Raw genomic sequence first — 18,839 nt, 5'->3', positions numbered from 1 at the left:
ACTATACCCAAAGAATTGCTACATGTTGCATCACTTACAACTAAGCTACTTTGACATTCACAAAAGCTGCAGCAAGGACCATGACTGCTGCGACAGGAACAGAGATATATTCCACATTTTGTACAATTCCTCATCACAGTAATTCCTTGGGTATTGGGTTCTTTCCATCAGTCGGCACCAAGAGCTCATTAGCTACTTCATAACCATATAATGTTGGATCGATGGGGTCCCGTCTAGGTTTAGATAAAATAGAAACCATGCGATATGAGGCAAAGTATATATGTTATGTTGTTTTGTTGATTAGCTATTAGGTGGGAGGTTCGTAAAACATGGCCTTTTGGAATGATGATACATATAGTTTCCCAGGTTATCTGTTGTTTCACACACAGTTGCCTGCTTCAGTACTCTTGCCAGATACTCCTCATCTATGATCACTTGACTTTCAAAATTATTTTCAGTTCAGAATTCTTTTAAATACATTTCTGGGTGTGCTTTCAGTGCAGCAAGTTTAGTCCCAAACATGCTTATGTTGTCACAGCCAGTTAGGGAATGTACTGCAAGCAAAACTTGGCATAGTTCCTTCCCTAGCTGAGCAGTCAACGAATGAATGATAATATACCTGACTGAGTCCCCAAGCCCAGTTTTAATCCAAAGTTCCCTGCATCAGTATAAGATGAAAGGATTGCAAGTTGGTTGCATCCTTGTCGAACTGCATGAAGTACATAAACAATGCATCGGTGGTCTACTTCAAATACATCAGAATTCAGTTCTGGAATTTCAGATACCAATCCAGCAGACAACTTTCGCGAGGGGAGATTATATTTATCTGGACTTCTGAAATTGCTGACATATATCTCTATGGCTAAAACTTTCTTTGCGGGAAATCTCGTATGTAGTCTTGCCAATACTTTCAGCGTTTAACAATTGTTTCCTGATACCTTTAGTTTCATTTCATTTGTCAGGATATTGTATAGTCTTACTTCTTTTGCAGGTATTAAAAATTTGTTTTTATTTCTTTCTATGACTCTTATCATTGCTTGAATATTTCTCTTCTCGGACAGAGTTTTTAATGCTGTAAAAGATTAGTTCACTCTAATTCATATTTGTTTGGACTGTAACCTGACACTTGTCTGTGTAAATTTCTAATTGCAAGGACTTCATGATAAGTTATCTCCCACTTAGCAACATAATTTTCTCGTCTTGATGTACCGATGATTCCAGCAGAGCTCTTTTGATATCTATTAAATATTTGCTCTAGGGCCATTTCCTCTCTAACTGCTTTGAAACATCCTGGGGTTCGCTTTATTACGAATTTTCCTTCCTTGAATGCCTAGTGAATTGTCGGAGGAGTATTCGATATTCTGTGCATATCATTGAGATACAATGAGAACCATCGCAAGTAATTAGCTGAATCAAAGTCAGCAAAGAGAGTAGTAGGTTCTGAATTGACTGATGCTGGAGTGACCAGTTGCCTTCTCGATCACTTTGAATCAAGTTTTCCACATGTGACATAAGAAGAATGAAATCACCCTAGTGTCTAAAACCTTCTCTTTGATCAAAGTTCTTTGGAACAAAATCATTAGTAATGGATCAATTCCAGCCTCAAATTCCCTCAGTTGCCCGTAACTTTCTTCTCCTAGCTTTTGTGAAATATTACATTTCAAATGTGCAACATTTTTCAATTGCTCTTGATACCTTTCTATGTTGTCAGCTTCTTGGAGGAATGCAACCCACTGCAACACTGCAAAAAACTTCTCCAGTAGCTGTAGACCTTTTGGTATCTGACATAGATTTTTTCCCCTTAAAACAGAATCTTTGACATTGACCCCAAAGATGGCATTATTAATCAATATATGCTCTACACCATTACCTTTTTAAATATTTTCCAAGACATCTTAAGACAATTTTTGTCATGTGAAATGAGCCTAAGTCCAAGAACTATATTGTTGAATCCCTCTGGTCGTATCAGTTGAATCTCTCGAGCTATTCGAAATACTCCTTCATCATAAGTCACTGATAATCCATGTTGGTCTAAGTAGGTAAGAATTCCCAGTAGTTTTTCAACGGGAATGTATACTGCATCGAATTGTATGATGGGATAATGCAGTACTGGGAGAAATACAGTATGTTTTAGATGTGATTCATTCTCACTTAGGACGAAATTAGATGCACTCCATATTGACATTATCTGCTCATCTGGTAGGGTACTGATATCTGATCTCGTTTCACTACAGTTTAGGCTTTCCTAAATCCAGGCAACATTTTTTTTTCTGCTGATAAATGTCTATACTTCATTGTTCGTAGGTTGAACATTTGATACTGTATAAACCTCAGGTAAGTTTGCTTCCTAAGATGGTTTTTAAAAGGATTTCAACTGTTGACATGGTGAATTAATATTAAATGTTCTTGGTCCATGTAAGATACTCATTTTGGAAATTCTAGGTTTATATGTTTGATGTCTTTCAGGATTTTTATATTGGAACAGCAGTCAAAATATCGAATGCTGCCCTTGTGAATATATTAAATTGGAAGTGATTTGAAAAAAAGATTGTGGCTTTTCTAGATTTTATACACAATGTTACCATATCAGTTTGATGAAGCATGAGCTCCTGTTAGCTCATATACAAATAAAGATGATTTAAATTTGTAATGAGTGATGTTGCACTTTTGTATGATATATAGATTACTTCACTTGAATACTTACAAGATTATTTTGTAGAATGTGGCATAAAGAGGCAAAATGTGATAAATGGGAGTTATGAGTGTTGGTGAAAATGGCAATAAAAGGAGACCTGACTGATTGCAATAATTACGGAGGCATAACACTTATGTCAGTTGTTATAAAAATATTTAGTATGATTATTCTAAAGAGACTGGAGAGAGAGAGATTGATGAAAAGCTGAGAGATGAACAAGCAGGATTTAGAAAAGGTAGAAGTTGCACAGATAAAAATTTCATTCTGGGGCATGTTGTACAGCAATGCGTAGAATATAGAAATACACTTTTGATGGGATTTTCGGACCATGAAAAAGTCTTTGATAGTGTACACTGGCCTATTTTGTGGAAAGTCCTACGTTATTATTGAACTCCTCTTAAATGTGTGAATTTGATTAAGTCTGTTCATGAGCATAGCAAGTGCAAAGTTAATCTTAGTGAAGTCTTGTCAAATGAATTTCCAGTGAACAGCAGAATACTCCAAGGGAATGTGTTATCACCTATGTTGTTTATCCTCCTCGGGGATTTTGTAATGCATAGAACGGTTGGCGATGGTGGAAAAGAATTGGACTGGATTGGTGATAGGAATTTAGCAGACCTAGATTATGCTGATGATGGTGTCCTTGTTAGCAGAACAAAATAGGATTTGCAACACTTGCTTACCAGAAAGACAGAGATGATGAGACTGGAGTATGCAATGGCAGATGAAATATCATTGGAAGGAGAAAGGATTAATGAGGTAGAATCATTTAAGTATTTAGGAATTATGATCTCCAAAACAGTGAAAGATTGAAAAAAGCAAATCAAACAATGGCTAGGTTAAGTAAAATTTGGAAATCAAATCGCCTGAAATTACATACAAAAATCAGACTATATACCAGTTTAGTGAGATCGGTGTTACTATATGGACATGAGTCATGGTATTACAATGAATCTACAATAGATTTAGTAGATTTGAGAACAAAGTCCTCAGAAGGATATTGGGAGTTAAATGGCAAGACAGAATTAGAAATGAAACTATAAGAGAGATTATTCAAGTGCCATATTTGGATGAGATCATGATGAGGGGTGGATGGAGATGGTTTGGGCAGGATATTCCCTCTCCAAAAGAGAGATTAGTTCACCAAACGTTCAGCTGGGCTCCACAAGGCACTAGAAGAGTTGGAAGACCCAAGCCTACATGGCTGACGATTATGAAGTGTGAAGTAGGAGATGATGAATGGAGAAGTATTGAATTAAAAGGTCAAGATAGAGACGACTGACGAAATTTAACCGAGGCCCTTGGTATCAATAGGCGTATGAGGGGATGGTGATGATGATGATATATATATATATATATATATATATATATATATATATATATATATATATATATATATATATATATATATATACACACACACACACACACATATATATATATATATATATATATATATATATATATATATATATATATATATATATATATATATATATATATATATATATATATATATATATATATATATATATATATATATATATATATATATATATATATATATATATATATATATAAAGTCACAACAAGGATGCCGACAATCAGCAGCCTATAAAGTAGAAAAATCAAAGCATCTTTGAGAAGCTCAATTTCAAGATAAATGCCACTGAGGCAGCCATAATCTTCAACGGAACCTGCTCTAAAGAAGGTATAGCCTACTTCCGAGACAACAACAACAATAATAATAATAATAATAAAAATAATAATAATAATAATAATAATAATAATAATAATAATAATAATAATAATAATGTCCCCACTTTCTATCATCTAGGTATCTATTTTTTTTTTTTTTACTTTATATGGGTTTTCCAAAAGTTTCTCCTCAGCGGTGAATAATTCTCCTCGGCCTAAGTACTGCGGTTAATAAACCAGATTCTACTAATCAAATTTGGCAACTATATCCTTAAAGCTGCTAGAAATTTTTCTTTTGTAACGATGACGTCAATCCTCATCCATAAAGCCCTTATATTGTTTGAAATTACTTTATTATTATGATAATCTATTATCTATATAATGACTCATAATTTTTCATTAAATTTAGGTATGCATTGGTACAAATTTGTTACTGACAACCTTGGCATATTCCGTGCCATCGTTTCTAAAATATTAGTCATACCTTAACTATTTCCGTCTAACTAAAGAATGGGAACGTAAAGAAAACGGATGGGAGCTGCAGGTGCCCTAGGTCTTTGATCCGATGTTGGAGAAGAGGTTTGTCTCCCTCCATCTTCTTCCCCATCACCTCCCTTTACCCTACTCTTGAAAAGTTATCTAATTCAGATATCCACATAGATCATATCAAAGAACAGTTGCAGAGTATGGAAGTTTCTTTGATAATATATTGCAAACATAATAAGTAAATTCGAGTGAGAAAATACATTAAAGATAAGCAAAATTTAAATATCTGATTCATCAAAGGTAACCTAACACAATTTCAAGAATACAGCGGGTGCTTTTCCCACCATGACCATCCTACCCCGTAGTCCGTACTACCGAGTGAAGCTGTTCCTTTTAAAAGACATTCACCCTAGCTCTTTTGAGCATTATAAATATTGTCTATATGACTTATTTTGGTATAGAAAATACAAAATAATGTTTTTATAAATTTTTTATTACATATACCATCCTACAAAATAACGTATAAGCTGATGTAAAGCAATTATACGAGTATACTTTACAGCATTTGGCACATGCGCAGAGACAATAATCGATGCGATTTTCTTTCTTTATCTTATAATTTATATCCTGTTTCTTTGTGGTTGCCAATTGCTTTACTATAAGGCGCCACGTGTTGAATTAAGAAGTGAGTAGTAGCACAATTTCATGATAATTACTCAACGCAATAAAAGCCAGAAATACAGTAATTCCAAATTGTCGAGAAGCGATGTGCACCTGCGCTGTGCGGGGAGGGTGTTAGACTGGAGTAACAGCTTCTTGGCTTCAAACGGTATGATGGCAGTGTAGTGGATGGATGTAGTGCAACGCTCTCTCATTATTTGAAATAATCTGTGGTAAGGGTGAAACATTCTTGTGAATATTGTGCAAATAGTGAGAACAGTGACTAGTATATGGTGTTTTAAGTGAAGAAGTGTGTATTGAAACGTTTTTAAGGTTACTTTTAGGTCAAAACATAACTGAAGACCCCTTTTGGTTGTACCTGGCGAGGTTGTCACCTTTCGTTCTGGTGGGCGGATTTTTTTTTTACAAATACTATTGTGATAAAGAACATTAAACAGTTGGGTTGCATGCTATTCAAAGGCTTTAATTACATATATGCCTTTGTAATTATTTGTGCTGAACAGTGTGTGCGTATTCTATTGGAAAAATTGATTGAAAGTGATTCTAACGGTGGATAATGGCATCTTTTGTTTTGACCTTAGTTGTAGCTTATTCAGGTATACGGGTAAGATGTTAATATCTACCAGCAACTTGAACGAGCCAAGACAACGAGTAGTTGAACCGGTGTTGTTTAACTGTCCAGTGATACGTTATGAATGATAATCTACATGGTGTAATTTGGGAGAAATGGACAGACAAATTTATTTTCATTTTTACTGTTGAATAAATTTTTAGCTATGGATATTTTGAACTTCATTGTGGTCTTCATAAGGAAAACTTGTAAATCGGTAGTGAAGTAGTGGGAGAGTTCAGTTCGACAATCCTCAGAATTTTCTTTGTTCTTTGGCTAGTTTTGATTATGATGTGCCCTGACAGTCTTGTTATTTAATTTTTAACCCTTTTACATGACCAGTGGGAATCTGTTTTATGTATTTTGATGTTTCCAGAAATGAGTTAAAGAACCCCGGTTGTGGGGCCCGGTGACCCATTCATCAAGCTCCCTCAGTCATTGATTTACTTAAAGCATGGATGGAGCCCGGCATCACTTCCCCCCACCCCCATCAAAATCCCCCACCCCACCTTCCCTGCCTGGAGAACCTTTTGCGTGTACAGTATAGTGTACTAGCAGTGCTAGGTCGCAAGAGCCAGAGATTTTCTAGTATGAAATGTAACGGTGATACTAATTTTCCAAGTGAGGCATCGTTGAGCCTAGTTAAACGTTGGTAATGTTTTAGGATGTTGAAATTGTTAGATTTTCCAGAATTTATTAGTGTAATGTCTTATTTCTGTTTTTGGGCCCACAATTTTATGGATTCACGTAAGTCTACCATTGAATGAAAAGTTAGCTCATTGGCTTGGTTCGAACCTCATGAGTACCCTATTATTTTCCTCCCATCGTTTGGGAACAGTCTCTCTCTCTCTCTCTCTCTCTCTCTCTCTCTCTCTCTCTCTCTCTCTCTCTCTCTCTCTCTCATCGCCCTGGTACATCACTGAGGCATTACTTCAGAGTCTTTGCAGTGTCTCTTGATCTTCAGGTCTATTCGCTCCCTAGCCTTTTCCTATACCTTTGCAGATTCCTTTCTTCCCTCTTGTCAAAGTCCTCATCTTGGACTTCATGTTGCACTTTAGGATTTTCCTCCATAGTTGCATATCGGTACTTGATGACATCATAGGCCCAAGTACCAGACATACGATACCCTGTATAGTGAGAGCCATCACTGAACTCAAGGGCCATATTCAATCTCAGACTAGTATCTCTAGCTGGATACCAACATATACTAGGGTTAGGAAAATGGGGTTTAGGGTCAGAAATCTTAACCCTGAAGAAGTTGGTGGAAAAGCAGGATATTTGACGTAATGTATATGTATATTGTTGTTGCCTGCCAAAAGATCACTATCTAATGTTCGAATATCCTTTTGTATTCAGTATATATATATATATATATATATATATATATATATATATGTATGTATATATAGAAAACATCCGTAGATTTCTACGTAACTTTACCTTCCGTTGTTATGTTGTCTTTTGTGTAATGGATTACCATATTATAAGTTGAAAGTTGTCACGACCGTTTTAATTGTTCTCATAAAATTTTGAAATTTGATCAAATCTAGTCATTAATTGACCGGAAAGGGAGACTGCAAGAATAACACTTTTCAAATATACAAATGTTGATTGACTTTCTACTAAATAACTCAATTGGTCTTTAATAATGGTTTAAGGAATAGATTTATTATGACCAAGAAAATTCTTCTACCAAAGCTTTTCCCGTTATGCAGGGTTGCTGTTTCTTGAAAGCGGTTTCCGATTTCATGTCTCCCCTATGGCCAAGTACACCATTTAACCAAATTATTTAAATTTTTTGTCATATCTAATCTTTTTATAAATTAAAGGAAGTAGAATGGTCTTTTATTATGATCCTTCAAAAGAAGGCAACCGTGTTATCCCAAACGAATAACTTTTAAGTATTTAGCAACTATTCCCGAACTACCCATTTCACTATGGCTCATTCATATCACGATGTGGCCACGACATTTTTTGAAAGGTAAATCGTGTTATAATTTCCACAGTTTTTTTTTTTTCCTAGGCAAATACTGTTTCCGTTAAAAAAACAAAACTCAAATTGAAGTTGCCGAACTCTTCCATGATTGGTAGATTTCTGTCTAGTCGTAAATCTGCTTGAAAATATATACGTGTACATTAATTTCAGCTCTATTAATTGACTTCTGATCCTTTTGTAAGCGTGATTCATAAAATTATGTGGTACAGTTATTTTTGTGCCTGACCATGGCAAATATTGTTTTAATTATTTCAGTATTTACAAGGGAGTGTGTTGTCACCTATGTTGTTTATCATGCTCATGGATTTTGTAATGTATAGAACAGGTGGGGATGGCGGAGAAGGCTGGGTAACAGGAAATTAGAGAACCTTGAGTGTGCAGATGACGTTGTCCTTATTAGCAAATCGCCACAGGTCTTGCAAAGATTGCTTACAAGAATGCATAGAATATCACATGGGGTTGGGCTCGAGGTAAATAGAAGAAAGACAGAGATAATAAAAACAGAATAATCAGTGGAAGATGAAATATCATTGGAGGGAGAAAGTATTAATGCTTTGGGATCATTAATACAGGGGCTTTAGAATTTTTATTTAATGAAAGATAAAAAAAGCCAATCATATAATGGCCAAGTTGAGTAAATTTTGGAAATCAAATCGCCTGAAATTCCGTATAAAATAAGGCTGTATATCAGTTTTTCCGTGATACTGTATGGTCATGAGTCGTGGTATGGCAACGAAACAATGTCCAACAGATTTTGTAGATTTTGAAAAAGTCCTCAGAAGAATAATAGGACAGGATTTGAAATGAAACTATAAGAGAGAGAGGGAGATGGTATGGGCATGCTCTTCGCAGTCCCCAAGAGAGTTTAGTTCTCCAAACTTTCAACTAGGCTCCACAAGGCACTAGAAGAATTGGAAGGCCCAGGCCTACATGACTGAGGACTATGAAGAATGAAGTAGATGATGATGAATGGAGAAGTATTGATTTAAAAACTCAAGATAGAGACGACTGGTGAAATATAACTGATGTCCTTTGCGTCAATATGCCTAGATGGTTATTTGCAGTATAAATATAACAGTGACGGATATATATATATATATATATATATATATATATATATATATATATATATATATATATATAACTAATGTAGGCTACTCAAGCCACCAAAAAGGGCGTCTAAATGTTAGGTAGATATGCGCACACGCATACATATTCAATCCTGTAGGGTTGTGGCCTGATTGGTAACGACTCAGCCTGGTGTTTGACAGACGGGGGTTCCAGTCCCGCTCAGACGCGTTAGTTCCTTTAGCGTCTGCAACCTAACCATCCTTTTGAGCTAAGGGTGGGGTGTTGGGGGATCCTCTAGGTCTATCTGCTGAGTCATCAGTAGCCATTGCCTGGCCCTCCTTGGTCTAAGTTTGGATGGAGAGAGGTTTTGGGCGCTGATCATGTGTGTATATGGTCAGTATCTAAGGCATTGTTCTGCTTGATAGGGTAATGTCACTGTCCCTGGCCTCTGGCATTCATGAGCGGCCTTAAAACCCCTCTTCCTTCCCAAACTATAATCCGCTGGAACGCCAATTTGTGGATTCAGAGTGTAGCCTACCTCTTACGGTAACCCTCTCACCAAGGTATGACTACTCCCTCTCCCCCTGAGCGTAGCAAGAAAGAAATGTTTACAAATATAGTCAGACACTTGCTCTTCATTATGTAGGCGTGATAACGCGAGTTAATTGCGGCTACAGCCCTGACTTTATGTGAAAGGAAGTCAATATGTTAAGTCTAAATGTCAGTGATCATGACACTGTCATTTCTTATTGTACAGTTTGCCGATTATTTGCATTGGTATGTTACTTCTGTCAAAAATAAACCAGTGATAATTTCTTTTGATGTGTGTGTGTTGTGCGTGATTATGCGCAATTTTGCAAGATTTTTCTTTGACAACTTAGATGTACTGTACATTGTACATGAATAGTGTAGTATTTCAGTCCTGAAATTCTTAGTTTACTTGTTAGTCGAATATCATTTAGGCTAACTCGCTGGTTGGATTATTTAGATTTAATAATAAAAAAGTCAAATGGTATGAAGTTGCCGGGTTATTCGGAATTAGGCTAAGATAGTGATTCTGGGCTCTAAATATCCTTTAAGCATTTCATGTAGTCGACATTTTGATGAAACAGGCTCACTTGGTTTTCATGGTTAAACCCAGTTCTTGTTTTATCATTGGAAAATATGCCAGGATGTGTCATTTTATCTATTTTAGAGTGCAGCTCTATATAGTGTCGCCATTTATCCTGTGCAGTTGGTAGAGTTTGACTGAAAATACGCGGAATCTTAGTGCATTGTTAACGTATCAGTCATGTGAATGGTTAGGTTTATGCATCATCATTTTGATGACTATAATACATATGTGTTTTGAAATGTTGGTTTCCATTTTGTCCGAATGTACTGTATATATAGTTAGTGATGTTTTGTGTCTGATAACTCATTTCATTTTTTGTCTTCCAGGTTGAATTGGGAAGTGCAGTGATGGGGTGTTGACGCATGTTGGAGTGTAGGCAGTGTGAAGTGTGTATATATAATAAATAAATAACAAATGGTGTTAGGAACAATGTTGTTAGGTCGCATAGGGACGGCGATAGTGCTGGCGGCAGTGGCAGCATGTGTTTGGTCAAAGGATTCCTCATTACCTGAGGTAATGTACAGCACAGCTGTTCCGCACGACGTCTCTCCAGCACACATCGTTCACAAAATCAAATTAAAAGATGGCCAGGCGGTGAACTCGCTCATGAATACAGAATACTCAGATTATTTCGCGGTGTTGGACAATGGAGAGATCATGACAGTGGCCAAGTTGTTACCCCTCCTGGGTAAGACGGTCAACCTGAAGGTGTCGACAGGCTTCCCCGGTGGAAGCACGCAACTCTTTGTCATCCGGGTGGCCGTCAAGGATCAGCAAGCCATGATCCGGTTCTTGAAGCCAAAATACGATGCCTATGTCTACGAGAATATGCCAATTGGCACCGAGCTTCAAGGGCTGGACGAGCTGGAAGCAATGGGCGACGAAGACATCAGGTACGAGCTTTTGGGGGGCCATTCTGTCTTTGCCCTCCACCACGTAGGAGGCATCCCAACGGTGGTAACCAGGAAGTCCCTCGATCGTGAGGCCGAAGACGTCTACAAGCTTACTCTGAAGGCTTATGATAAAGAAGGACTGGATTCGACGGAGGCGAAGATCATCGTTCACATTCAGGACATGAATGACCATGCCCCTGTCTTTACTCAGAGTATGTTCTACTTCTTTGTGCCCCTCAACTTCAGTCGTTTCGACAAGATCGGACGCGTCGTGGCCCACGATGGAGACGGGGACAAGGTGGTCTATCGCCTGGCCTACCCGTCCAACACCTTCACGATCATCCCTCAGACGGGCGAGATCATGCTCATCGAACCGCCCGAGACCCTCGTCTACGAGCTTGAACTGGAGGCCTTCGACAAGCGGAAACCTACTCTGTACTCGGACACCTTGGCCAAAGCCCACATAGAGTTCCGATACCCCACCGATTCTCTCTTCACAGGGGAGAGTAACGATATCGACTCCGAAGATGTGTACCCAGACCACGCCCTCTCCAAGAGGAGTGCGAACCGGGTCAAGAGAGGTCAGCTGCGACACACAAAGGAGATGGTATTTTCGGAAGCCGACGGATCTGTAGAAGGAAAGGTCGTTTTCCAGCTGGAGAAGGAGATCCAGTGGGAGACCTTCAAAATCCGAGACGACAACCCTTGGGTAGAGGTTGACCCCAACGGCGCCGTCAGGGTGAAGAAGAAGTGGGACTATGAGGAATTGGGCCCTGAAAAGACCATTGACTTCTGGGTCACCATCACTAACAACGATAGAAGTGGTAAGTACACTTTTGGCGACTTCCTTTTTCTTCTCATTTTATTGTGAATGGTTTATCCTTTCAATGTATTATGATGTTTGCAGCTGCCAGGTAAGATTTTTATACCTGCAATTGGTAGGATTTAGGAATGTGTAGTTTTGCTTTTCTTATTTTCATTCCGTAAAATTTTTGTTGCTCTCTTAATTTGAGGATAATTTGCTGTTTTGAATTTATATCAGAGGGATTCATTTTGTACAAGATATTTTCTTATGTTTCATTGAAAATGGGTAACCCTTTCCTTTGTTAGAATTGAAGTCTTCGTTATGGCATTTTCTTCCATAGTTCTGTGCATGTTTGTATGAGCATAAGTCTCCATTCTTTGAAAGATTAATGAAATTAGTAACAACGCTTGTTTTTTTTTTTTTTTTTTTTTTTTTTTTTTTTTTTTTTTTTTTTTTTTTTTTTTTTTTTTTGGTGAGTTATATGATATTACCTCTTTAATGGGTCATAAATGATTTTCTCGAGCTCTTTATGTATGGGTAAACTTGAGTATTGTATCTATACATATTGCATATGAGGACAAATCGGAAATGCTATAATCATCAGCGGTTTTCATGCGGTCACTTTTCTGTGCTATTTCATGTGGCCACCAGGATGCGCGTCCTTCATCGTGGCAGAAGTGGTCATTCAAGATGAACGGGTTTATTGCCAGGGATCTAGCCAACAAGAAGAGGGTTATCTCTCTCTCTCTCTCTCTCTCTCTCTCTCTCTCTCTCTCTCTCTCTCTCTCTCTCTCTCTCTCTCTAAAATTGTGTGGTTAAGAAAAGCGGGTTCAATGATGATAGACTGATATGATTGAAGTGAAATGATGACGTGACTAGCCTTAGGTCAGCCACTTTGGTAGTTCTATGAGAAGGTGGTAACATTTATTTACTGAATTTCTTTTTAGTTATTGACATTGTTGGTATATATACAATGTTTGTGGAGTGACTTACCTAGATAATTATTTTATTATTGTGTGAGTAGGTGGTAGATGTTATTTTCTCCGGCATTTTTGTGTTGAGCTGAATGTCTCAGTCGCCTTTAGTATTCGTGGTTAGGGTAGAGTCATAGTAATTCCATGGTGTTATATTTAGCATTTTCATTTTAGACATACCTCACTCTGCAACTTTCTGAGCAAATCACAGGTTACTAGTCATGTTCGTGTCTTCCTTCCAGTCATCAGATGGGCATTTCCTGGAGAGGCCGGGTTGCCTATTTCCTATTTTCTCTGTATGTGTGACTGCGTTAGTAATATAACCGGAATGGTGAATCATTTTGTAGTTCCTGAACTGCAGATTGATTATCCAAATCAGCATCCCGTATACTGATGTAGTATGTGAAATTGACGCTACCGTTGTTGGGCAGCATAGTTTTCCCTTACCTGAAGAGGTTGATGTTTCATAACGATTCTTGCAGTTCTTGACATCAGTTTGATTTTTTTTTTTTTTTTTTTTTTTTTTTTTTTTTTTTTAGGTTCTCATGTAAATGAGGCTCCTTTACTCCTCGTCAAAATGTAGATTTCTTATATTAGAGTATGGAAATTTTATCTCGTTCACCCCAAGTTCTTGTTTGGTTTTCCTGGCATCTACTCCCGAAGCCCCCCTTTCCCTTCTGTCAGCAATCTTTTGTTTTGGCCTCTTCTGTCGAACTCATCCGTTTCACCAGCCCATTCACCCTTAGTCACCCGCTCTTTCATGGCGGGATGCGAGTCATGATTGCGTCACTGCTTGTTCGACTGGGCATTCTTCATGCCCTACTGATTCTTCCTAGTTCACACCCCCATCACTCTCTCTCTCTCTCTCTCTCTCTCTCTCTCTCTCTCTCTCTCTGAAAACAGTCTCTTGAGCAATTAACTATTTGGGCACTTTGCTGATGTGATACGTTTGGGCAAATATCATTGGTTTCGAAGGGTACAATTTTGTGTCGGTTGGTGACTACAGTCAGCTTTTGCTGACAGATGTACTATTCGTTGCCCCTGAAGTACTCTTTTTCGTATTTTGGTTTGTATTTGTTACTCCAGTAATTTTCTGGGAGAGCTAGTTGTCTCATATGTTTCATAAATTTATTTACATCGTCATCAAGTGGTCGGAAAATTATCTTCAGTGTCAGTGATAGTTGTTGGTGTTTATGCCCCTGTCCAAAATAGGAAACATGTATACAGTATGCCTATATGTTATTTGCCTTTTTCATCTTTGTATTTGTTCCATCCCCCTATGTTTTCGCTTCGTTGTCAGTTTTTGTTTTCGTTATAAGAAATGTTAGGTTTTATCAATATTTGCTCTCCATTTACACACGTTCTATTTTGTATTTTATTGTAGTTTTATTCTTTTGATTTCGTTTGCGGCTGTTTTATCGCCGGTTTTTAACCCCACATTTTTCATTTGATCGCCCTCTCCTCCCCCCAAATAAAATAGTTTCTATGTTTGTGTCCTTTCCATTTTGCCTTTGCGTTTATTTATTCCCATCTAAGCATTTCTTTTCCTCTGACGTCAGCAGCATCGCCCAGCCAACTTGTTCCTTATGGCTGCCGATAATAAACTTGACGGGAGAGTGGAGTGTTTTAATGCAGTTAGCAATTTTGTATGTAAACAGAGAGCCTTGTGTTTGTTACGATGCATGTGAGCCGAATGCTGATAGCCCGAGTGGCACCCCCTCCCCTTCCTCTCCCCTTCACTCCCCAGCTGCTAGCGGAGTTGCTCTTCCCTTGCCTCCCTCCCCCTTTATTCCTCTAGTCCTTCTTGGCATTACTCTCCCACCACTTTCCTAGTCATGTTCTATTTCTTTGTTTCTGTTTTCTTTTTCTTTTTTTCAGGATTAGGGAAGCAGCCTCTCTCCCCCATAGTTTTTCATGGTTATAGGTCTGAAAGTTCTTATCCAGTTTCAATTGTTGGAAATAAGGCTGAGTATAAAATCCCAAAATCGACAGGAATACGAACAGCAGTCAAATTCAATTTGTATCTGTTGTTAACCAAATGGATAAGCCTACCGGTATTTCTGTATCAAGATGCGATTCGTGGATTAAGACTCTCTCTCTCTCTCTCTCTCTCTCTCTCTCAAGTTATTTGTTGTTTAGGTTATAATATACTGCGAGTGTGTGCGCGCGCGCACACCAGTGCATTAATTCTCGTGAAGGTATTAAGTGTCGATATTTAACCTGTATATTAGAATGTATAATTTTTATTATTTAGTAATATTTTAAAACGATATTCGTATTATATTTGTTGCGCTGGCAGTAAAGACTAAATTAGCCCATGGCTTAAATAAGATTTTGATAATTAGAAAAAAATATAAGAATGGTCAATTTTATTTTCAGTGTACAGATACTGCCGGTATATTTTTAAACATATGAAATCGATCGTTTTTTTTTTTTTTTTTTTTTTTTTTTTTTTTTTTTTTTTTCTTTTTTTTTTTGAGGGGGGCGGTTGTTGTTTACATATTTGTGTTTCGTACTGCCATATAGTGGTGGGTAGTGTCTTCCTAAGTGGGTTTTTTACTAGACAAATTTTACTCGTGATTGAGATAGTTTATTTTTATTTTTTTCAATTCACTAGTCTGATTAATTTCACATAATGATTTAAATGTTTTCTTTGTCTTCGTCTCTTGTATGAGTAATTGTCCACTCATGAAGAGAACTGTATAGTATTTTCTGTCTTTACACTCCAGTGTGCAGTGCCACCATAACTTTTGTCATTCCTCTTATTGAAATAGAAAGTTGACTACTTCATTAACAATTTTGTTTAAAGAAAATAAGCTTTTCTGTATATACGATTTCATAACATCACGTTATAATGAATTAAACTACATCTTACTTATACAGATGAGATGTAACGGTGTCCATCCTCACGATAAAAAAAATCGCGTTACAGTTAAGTGTAGTTGGGGAAATCCAAAGAAGTGCTTATGGTTCTGAATTCTCCTCTAGTTCTAGTAATTCATTTAATGATGCGTTAGGATGAGGGAGGGGTTGACTGTGCTCCAAGTGTTGCAGCAGTGGAGTCGTCATTCTGCCTTTTGCTTTATTCTTGAAAATGCTCTGCGGGAGATCCATACTTTAATTTCTTAAGTGTAGACTCTAGCTGAATGTCCGAGAGTCTCGTAAAGTGACAGAATATAGAATGAACAAGAGAAGCAGAAAATGTGACCGGAAGGGAGATAGGGCAAAGAAGTCAGCATAGGGTAAGGTCAATCTGTGTTTTGGAGGTTGTGAAGTCACATTGGCCATAGACTCGATCCGCGTTTGGGCAGAGTGATCCATTCGCTGTGCATCATGCTCTGCACAACTGTGTTGTAGTATGCGAAACACATGACGCTTCCTGACCGGATCCAATTGCAGCTGTAGGGCTTGAGTCTGTTTATTGCCTGCCCTCTTGGTATCTTTTTCCTTTTGTGTTCGACAGTTTCTTGTTCGTTTGATTCTCAAATAAACGGGAAAGAATTTCCAATTTTTATGATGAAGGGAAAGATTTTTCTGGACTATGGGCGGTGCAATGACCTTGTTTGCTGTCCAAAGGAAATGTCATTTGTTGCTTGGAGAATGTAAGTCTTCTTTGGCACCTTGCTTATGTTTGAAAGAAGTTATTAGCTTTTTGTTAGTGGAAATTATTTCCAGTAAGTAATTCACACATATACTGTGCGTGTATAGATAGATTGATAATCTGCGGAGTGGATAGCTTTAAAATGACCAATGCAGGTCTAGTCTTCTGACCTGTGACTTTCTTGTGTATGTCTGGAAGTACACAATGTTACATCCCTTGTTGAAGAGTATTGTAAAATGAAAATGAGGTATTAACGTAAGATTTGGACCTTTAGTTCAGTGACTTTACAACCAATATCTGGAGCGTTTTTCAACCTTGATTACAACCCTGGTATATCATATTCCTGCAACACGATACGGGATAAAGGGGAGGAACCTTTTTAAGGCTGGGCTTCGCTTGACCATCCATTGGACTGTGCTAGAGGTGTAAAGAAAAACAAACTTTTATCAGTTTTTTTTTCTTTCTTAAATCAAGTTGTGCGGTCTTAGCAAGCATATTCAAATATTCTGAATATTTTACGCGTTACACGGTTTTCAGTAAAGAGATAATTTCATATGCTATGAACAGTATATGGCAGTTCAATTAATGTCATACTGCTGTTAGTTTATTTGTAAAAGATGCAAATAAAATTAGTTGCTGTTATATAAGGGTAATGTTTTAAACCTTATACGTTGATTTAGTTTGTATTAAAATTTTAACCGTTTCAATCATAGTTAATCCAAATTTCCGAATCACGAAAATATTAAGACTAACGACTTGTATAAAGACTAAATGGAGAATATACTTAAGAGTTTGAGAGGGCATGTGAGAGTTTTCTTGGCCTTCGCTGTCGAAACCTTGGAAATTCAAGTAGCGCTCTCTCTTTAGAGCTCTGGTTATTTTATTTGTTGTAAAAATCAAGCATATCTATTATGATTAGTTTTACTAATTCGTCCATACATTAAAAGTGACGGTAATGTAAATACCAAGAGTGTGGAAGCAGTGCAGTCAAATTTGCTTTTGGATGCATAGTGATGCATTATCTTGCTAATCTACGTGAACTGTCACTTCCTATTATGAGTTTTTTTCGCTTTGTGTCATTAGCCGAGGTTTGGATCGTAGACTGTCGGTATAAAGGCCATGACGGTCTTCTTCGTGGAACACGATATTGCCTCTCGTTACTCTAGCGAAAGAACCGGTAACTTTTCAGTGCTTGACTAGGCCGCTAAAGCAATCAAGCTTTGAATGTTCTTTTATTATTTTGGTTATCATTATCATGTAATAGGCCAAAACGTCATGAACGTGCAAGAGAACTTTCGAAGAAATTTGATGCCACCGGGGAAAACTGATATTAGCACCAGCCACCCGTTGAGATACTACCGTTAGAGAGGTATTGGGTCCTTTGTCTGTCTACACGTATACTACATTGGATCCCTCTCTCTAGTTACGTGTCATTTTTTCTTTGCCTACGTGGACATCGAATAGTCTGGCCTATTATTTTTCCACATTCTCCTCTGTCGTCATGCACTTGACAACTCTTGAGATTACCAAACAATTTAATTCTTCTAGCGCTCAAGAGGTTTACTACTACGTTGTTCAGTGAATACTTTCATTTTGGTTAAGGGTAGAAGAGAGACTTTAGTTATGGTAAACAGCTCTTCTAGAAGGACACTCCAAAATGAAACCGTTGTTCTTTAGTCTTGCTTGTGTACCTTCAGGCACACTATTCTATCTTATTTCCCTTCCTCTTTTTTCAAGTTTTATAGTGTATATTGGAAATATTCATTTTAGTGTTATTACTGTTTTAGAATATTTTAATTGTTCATTATTTCTCATGTTTGTATCCTTATTCCCTTTCCTCAATGGGCTACTTTTTCCTGTTGGAGCCCTTGGGGCTATGGTATCCCGCTTTTCCAGCTGGGATTGTATGTTAGTAAATATTAATAACAACAAACCTGTGAATATAAAAGTATAAATTACCTTGCCATAAATAAACAAGAAATTAGTAAGAGAAAGTTGAAAGGAATTGAAAAGAAACTCGAGTGCACCTGGATACTCTGCGCAAGCAAGATAACTCGAACTTCAAAATACAAGTAACTTTAATCGCTAGTTGAAAATACACTAGTTCGCAAGTAACTTTAATTGCTAGTAAATGCGATTATACTTACTGCTATGCTCATTTTGTGCTCACATACCTTAGGGGTAGTTATGAATATCATTTAAATTCCTTCACCTC

General features: G+C 37.4%; 2 protein-coding genes across 2 annotated transcripts in view; one reads left to right on the top strand and one right to left on the bottom strand.

Annotated features, from left to right (window-relative positions):
• The window catches only part of LOC137643229 (protein O-linked-mannose beta-1,2-N-acetylglucosaminyltransferase 1-like), a 64,057-nt gene extending 59,055 nt beyond the window's left edge, over nucleotides 1-5,002 (bottom strand). The window contains exon 1 of the mRNA XM_068376074.1: nucleotides 4,878-5,002. The gene's annotated coding sequence lies outside the window, so the exon portion shown is untranslated. The remainder of the gene's footprint in view (nucleotides 1-4,877) is intronic.
• Nucleotides 5,003-5,645: 643 nt separating this feature from the next.
• The window catches only part of LOC137643220 (neural-cadherin-like), a 45,089-nt gene continuing 31,895 nt past the window's right edge, over nucleotides 5,646-18,839 (top strand). The window contains exons 1-2 of the mRNA XM_068376069.1: nucleotides 5,646-5,772; nucleotides 10,678-12,068. Coding sequence (XP_068232170.1) covers nucleotides 10,766-12,068 — 1,303 coding nt within the window. The 5' untranslated portion in view covers nucleotides 5,646-5,772; nucleotides 10,678-10,765. The remainder of the gene's footprint in view (nucleotides 5,773-10,677; nucleotides 12,069-18,839) is intronic.

The sequence above is a fragment of the Palaemon carinicauda genome, chromosome 1, assembly GCF_036898095.1.
Source record: "Palaemon carinicauda isolate YSFRI2023 chromosome 1, ASM3689809v2, whole genome shotgun sequence".
Lineage (NCBI taxonomy): Eukaryota > Metazoa > Arthropoda > Malacostraca > Decapoda > Palaemonidae > Palaemon > Palaemon carinicauda.
The sequence above is the reverse complement of the archived record's forward strand: the minus strand, read 5'-3'. Positions and strand labels throughout refer to the sequence as shown.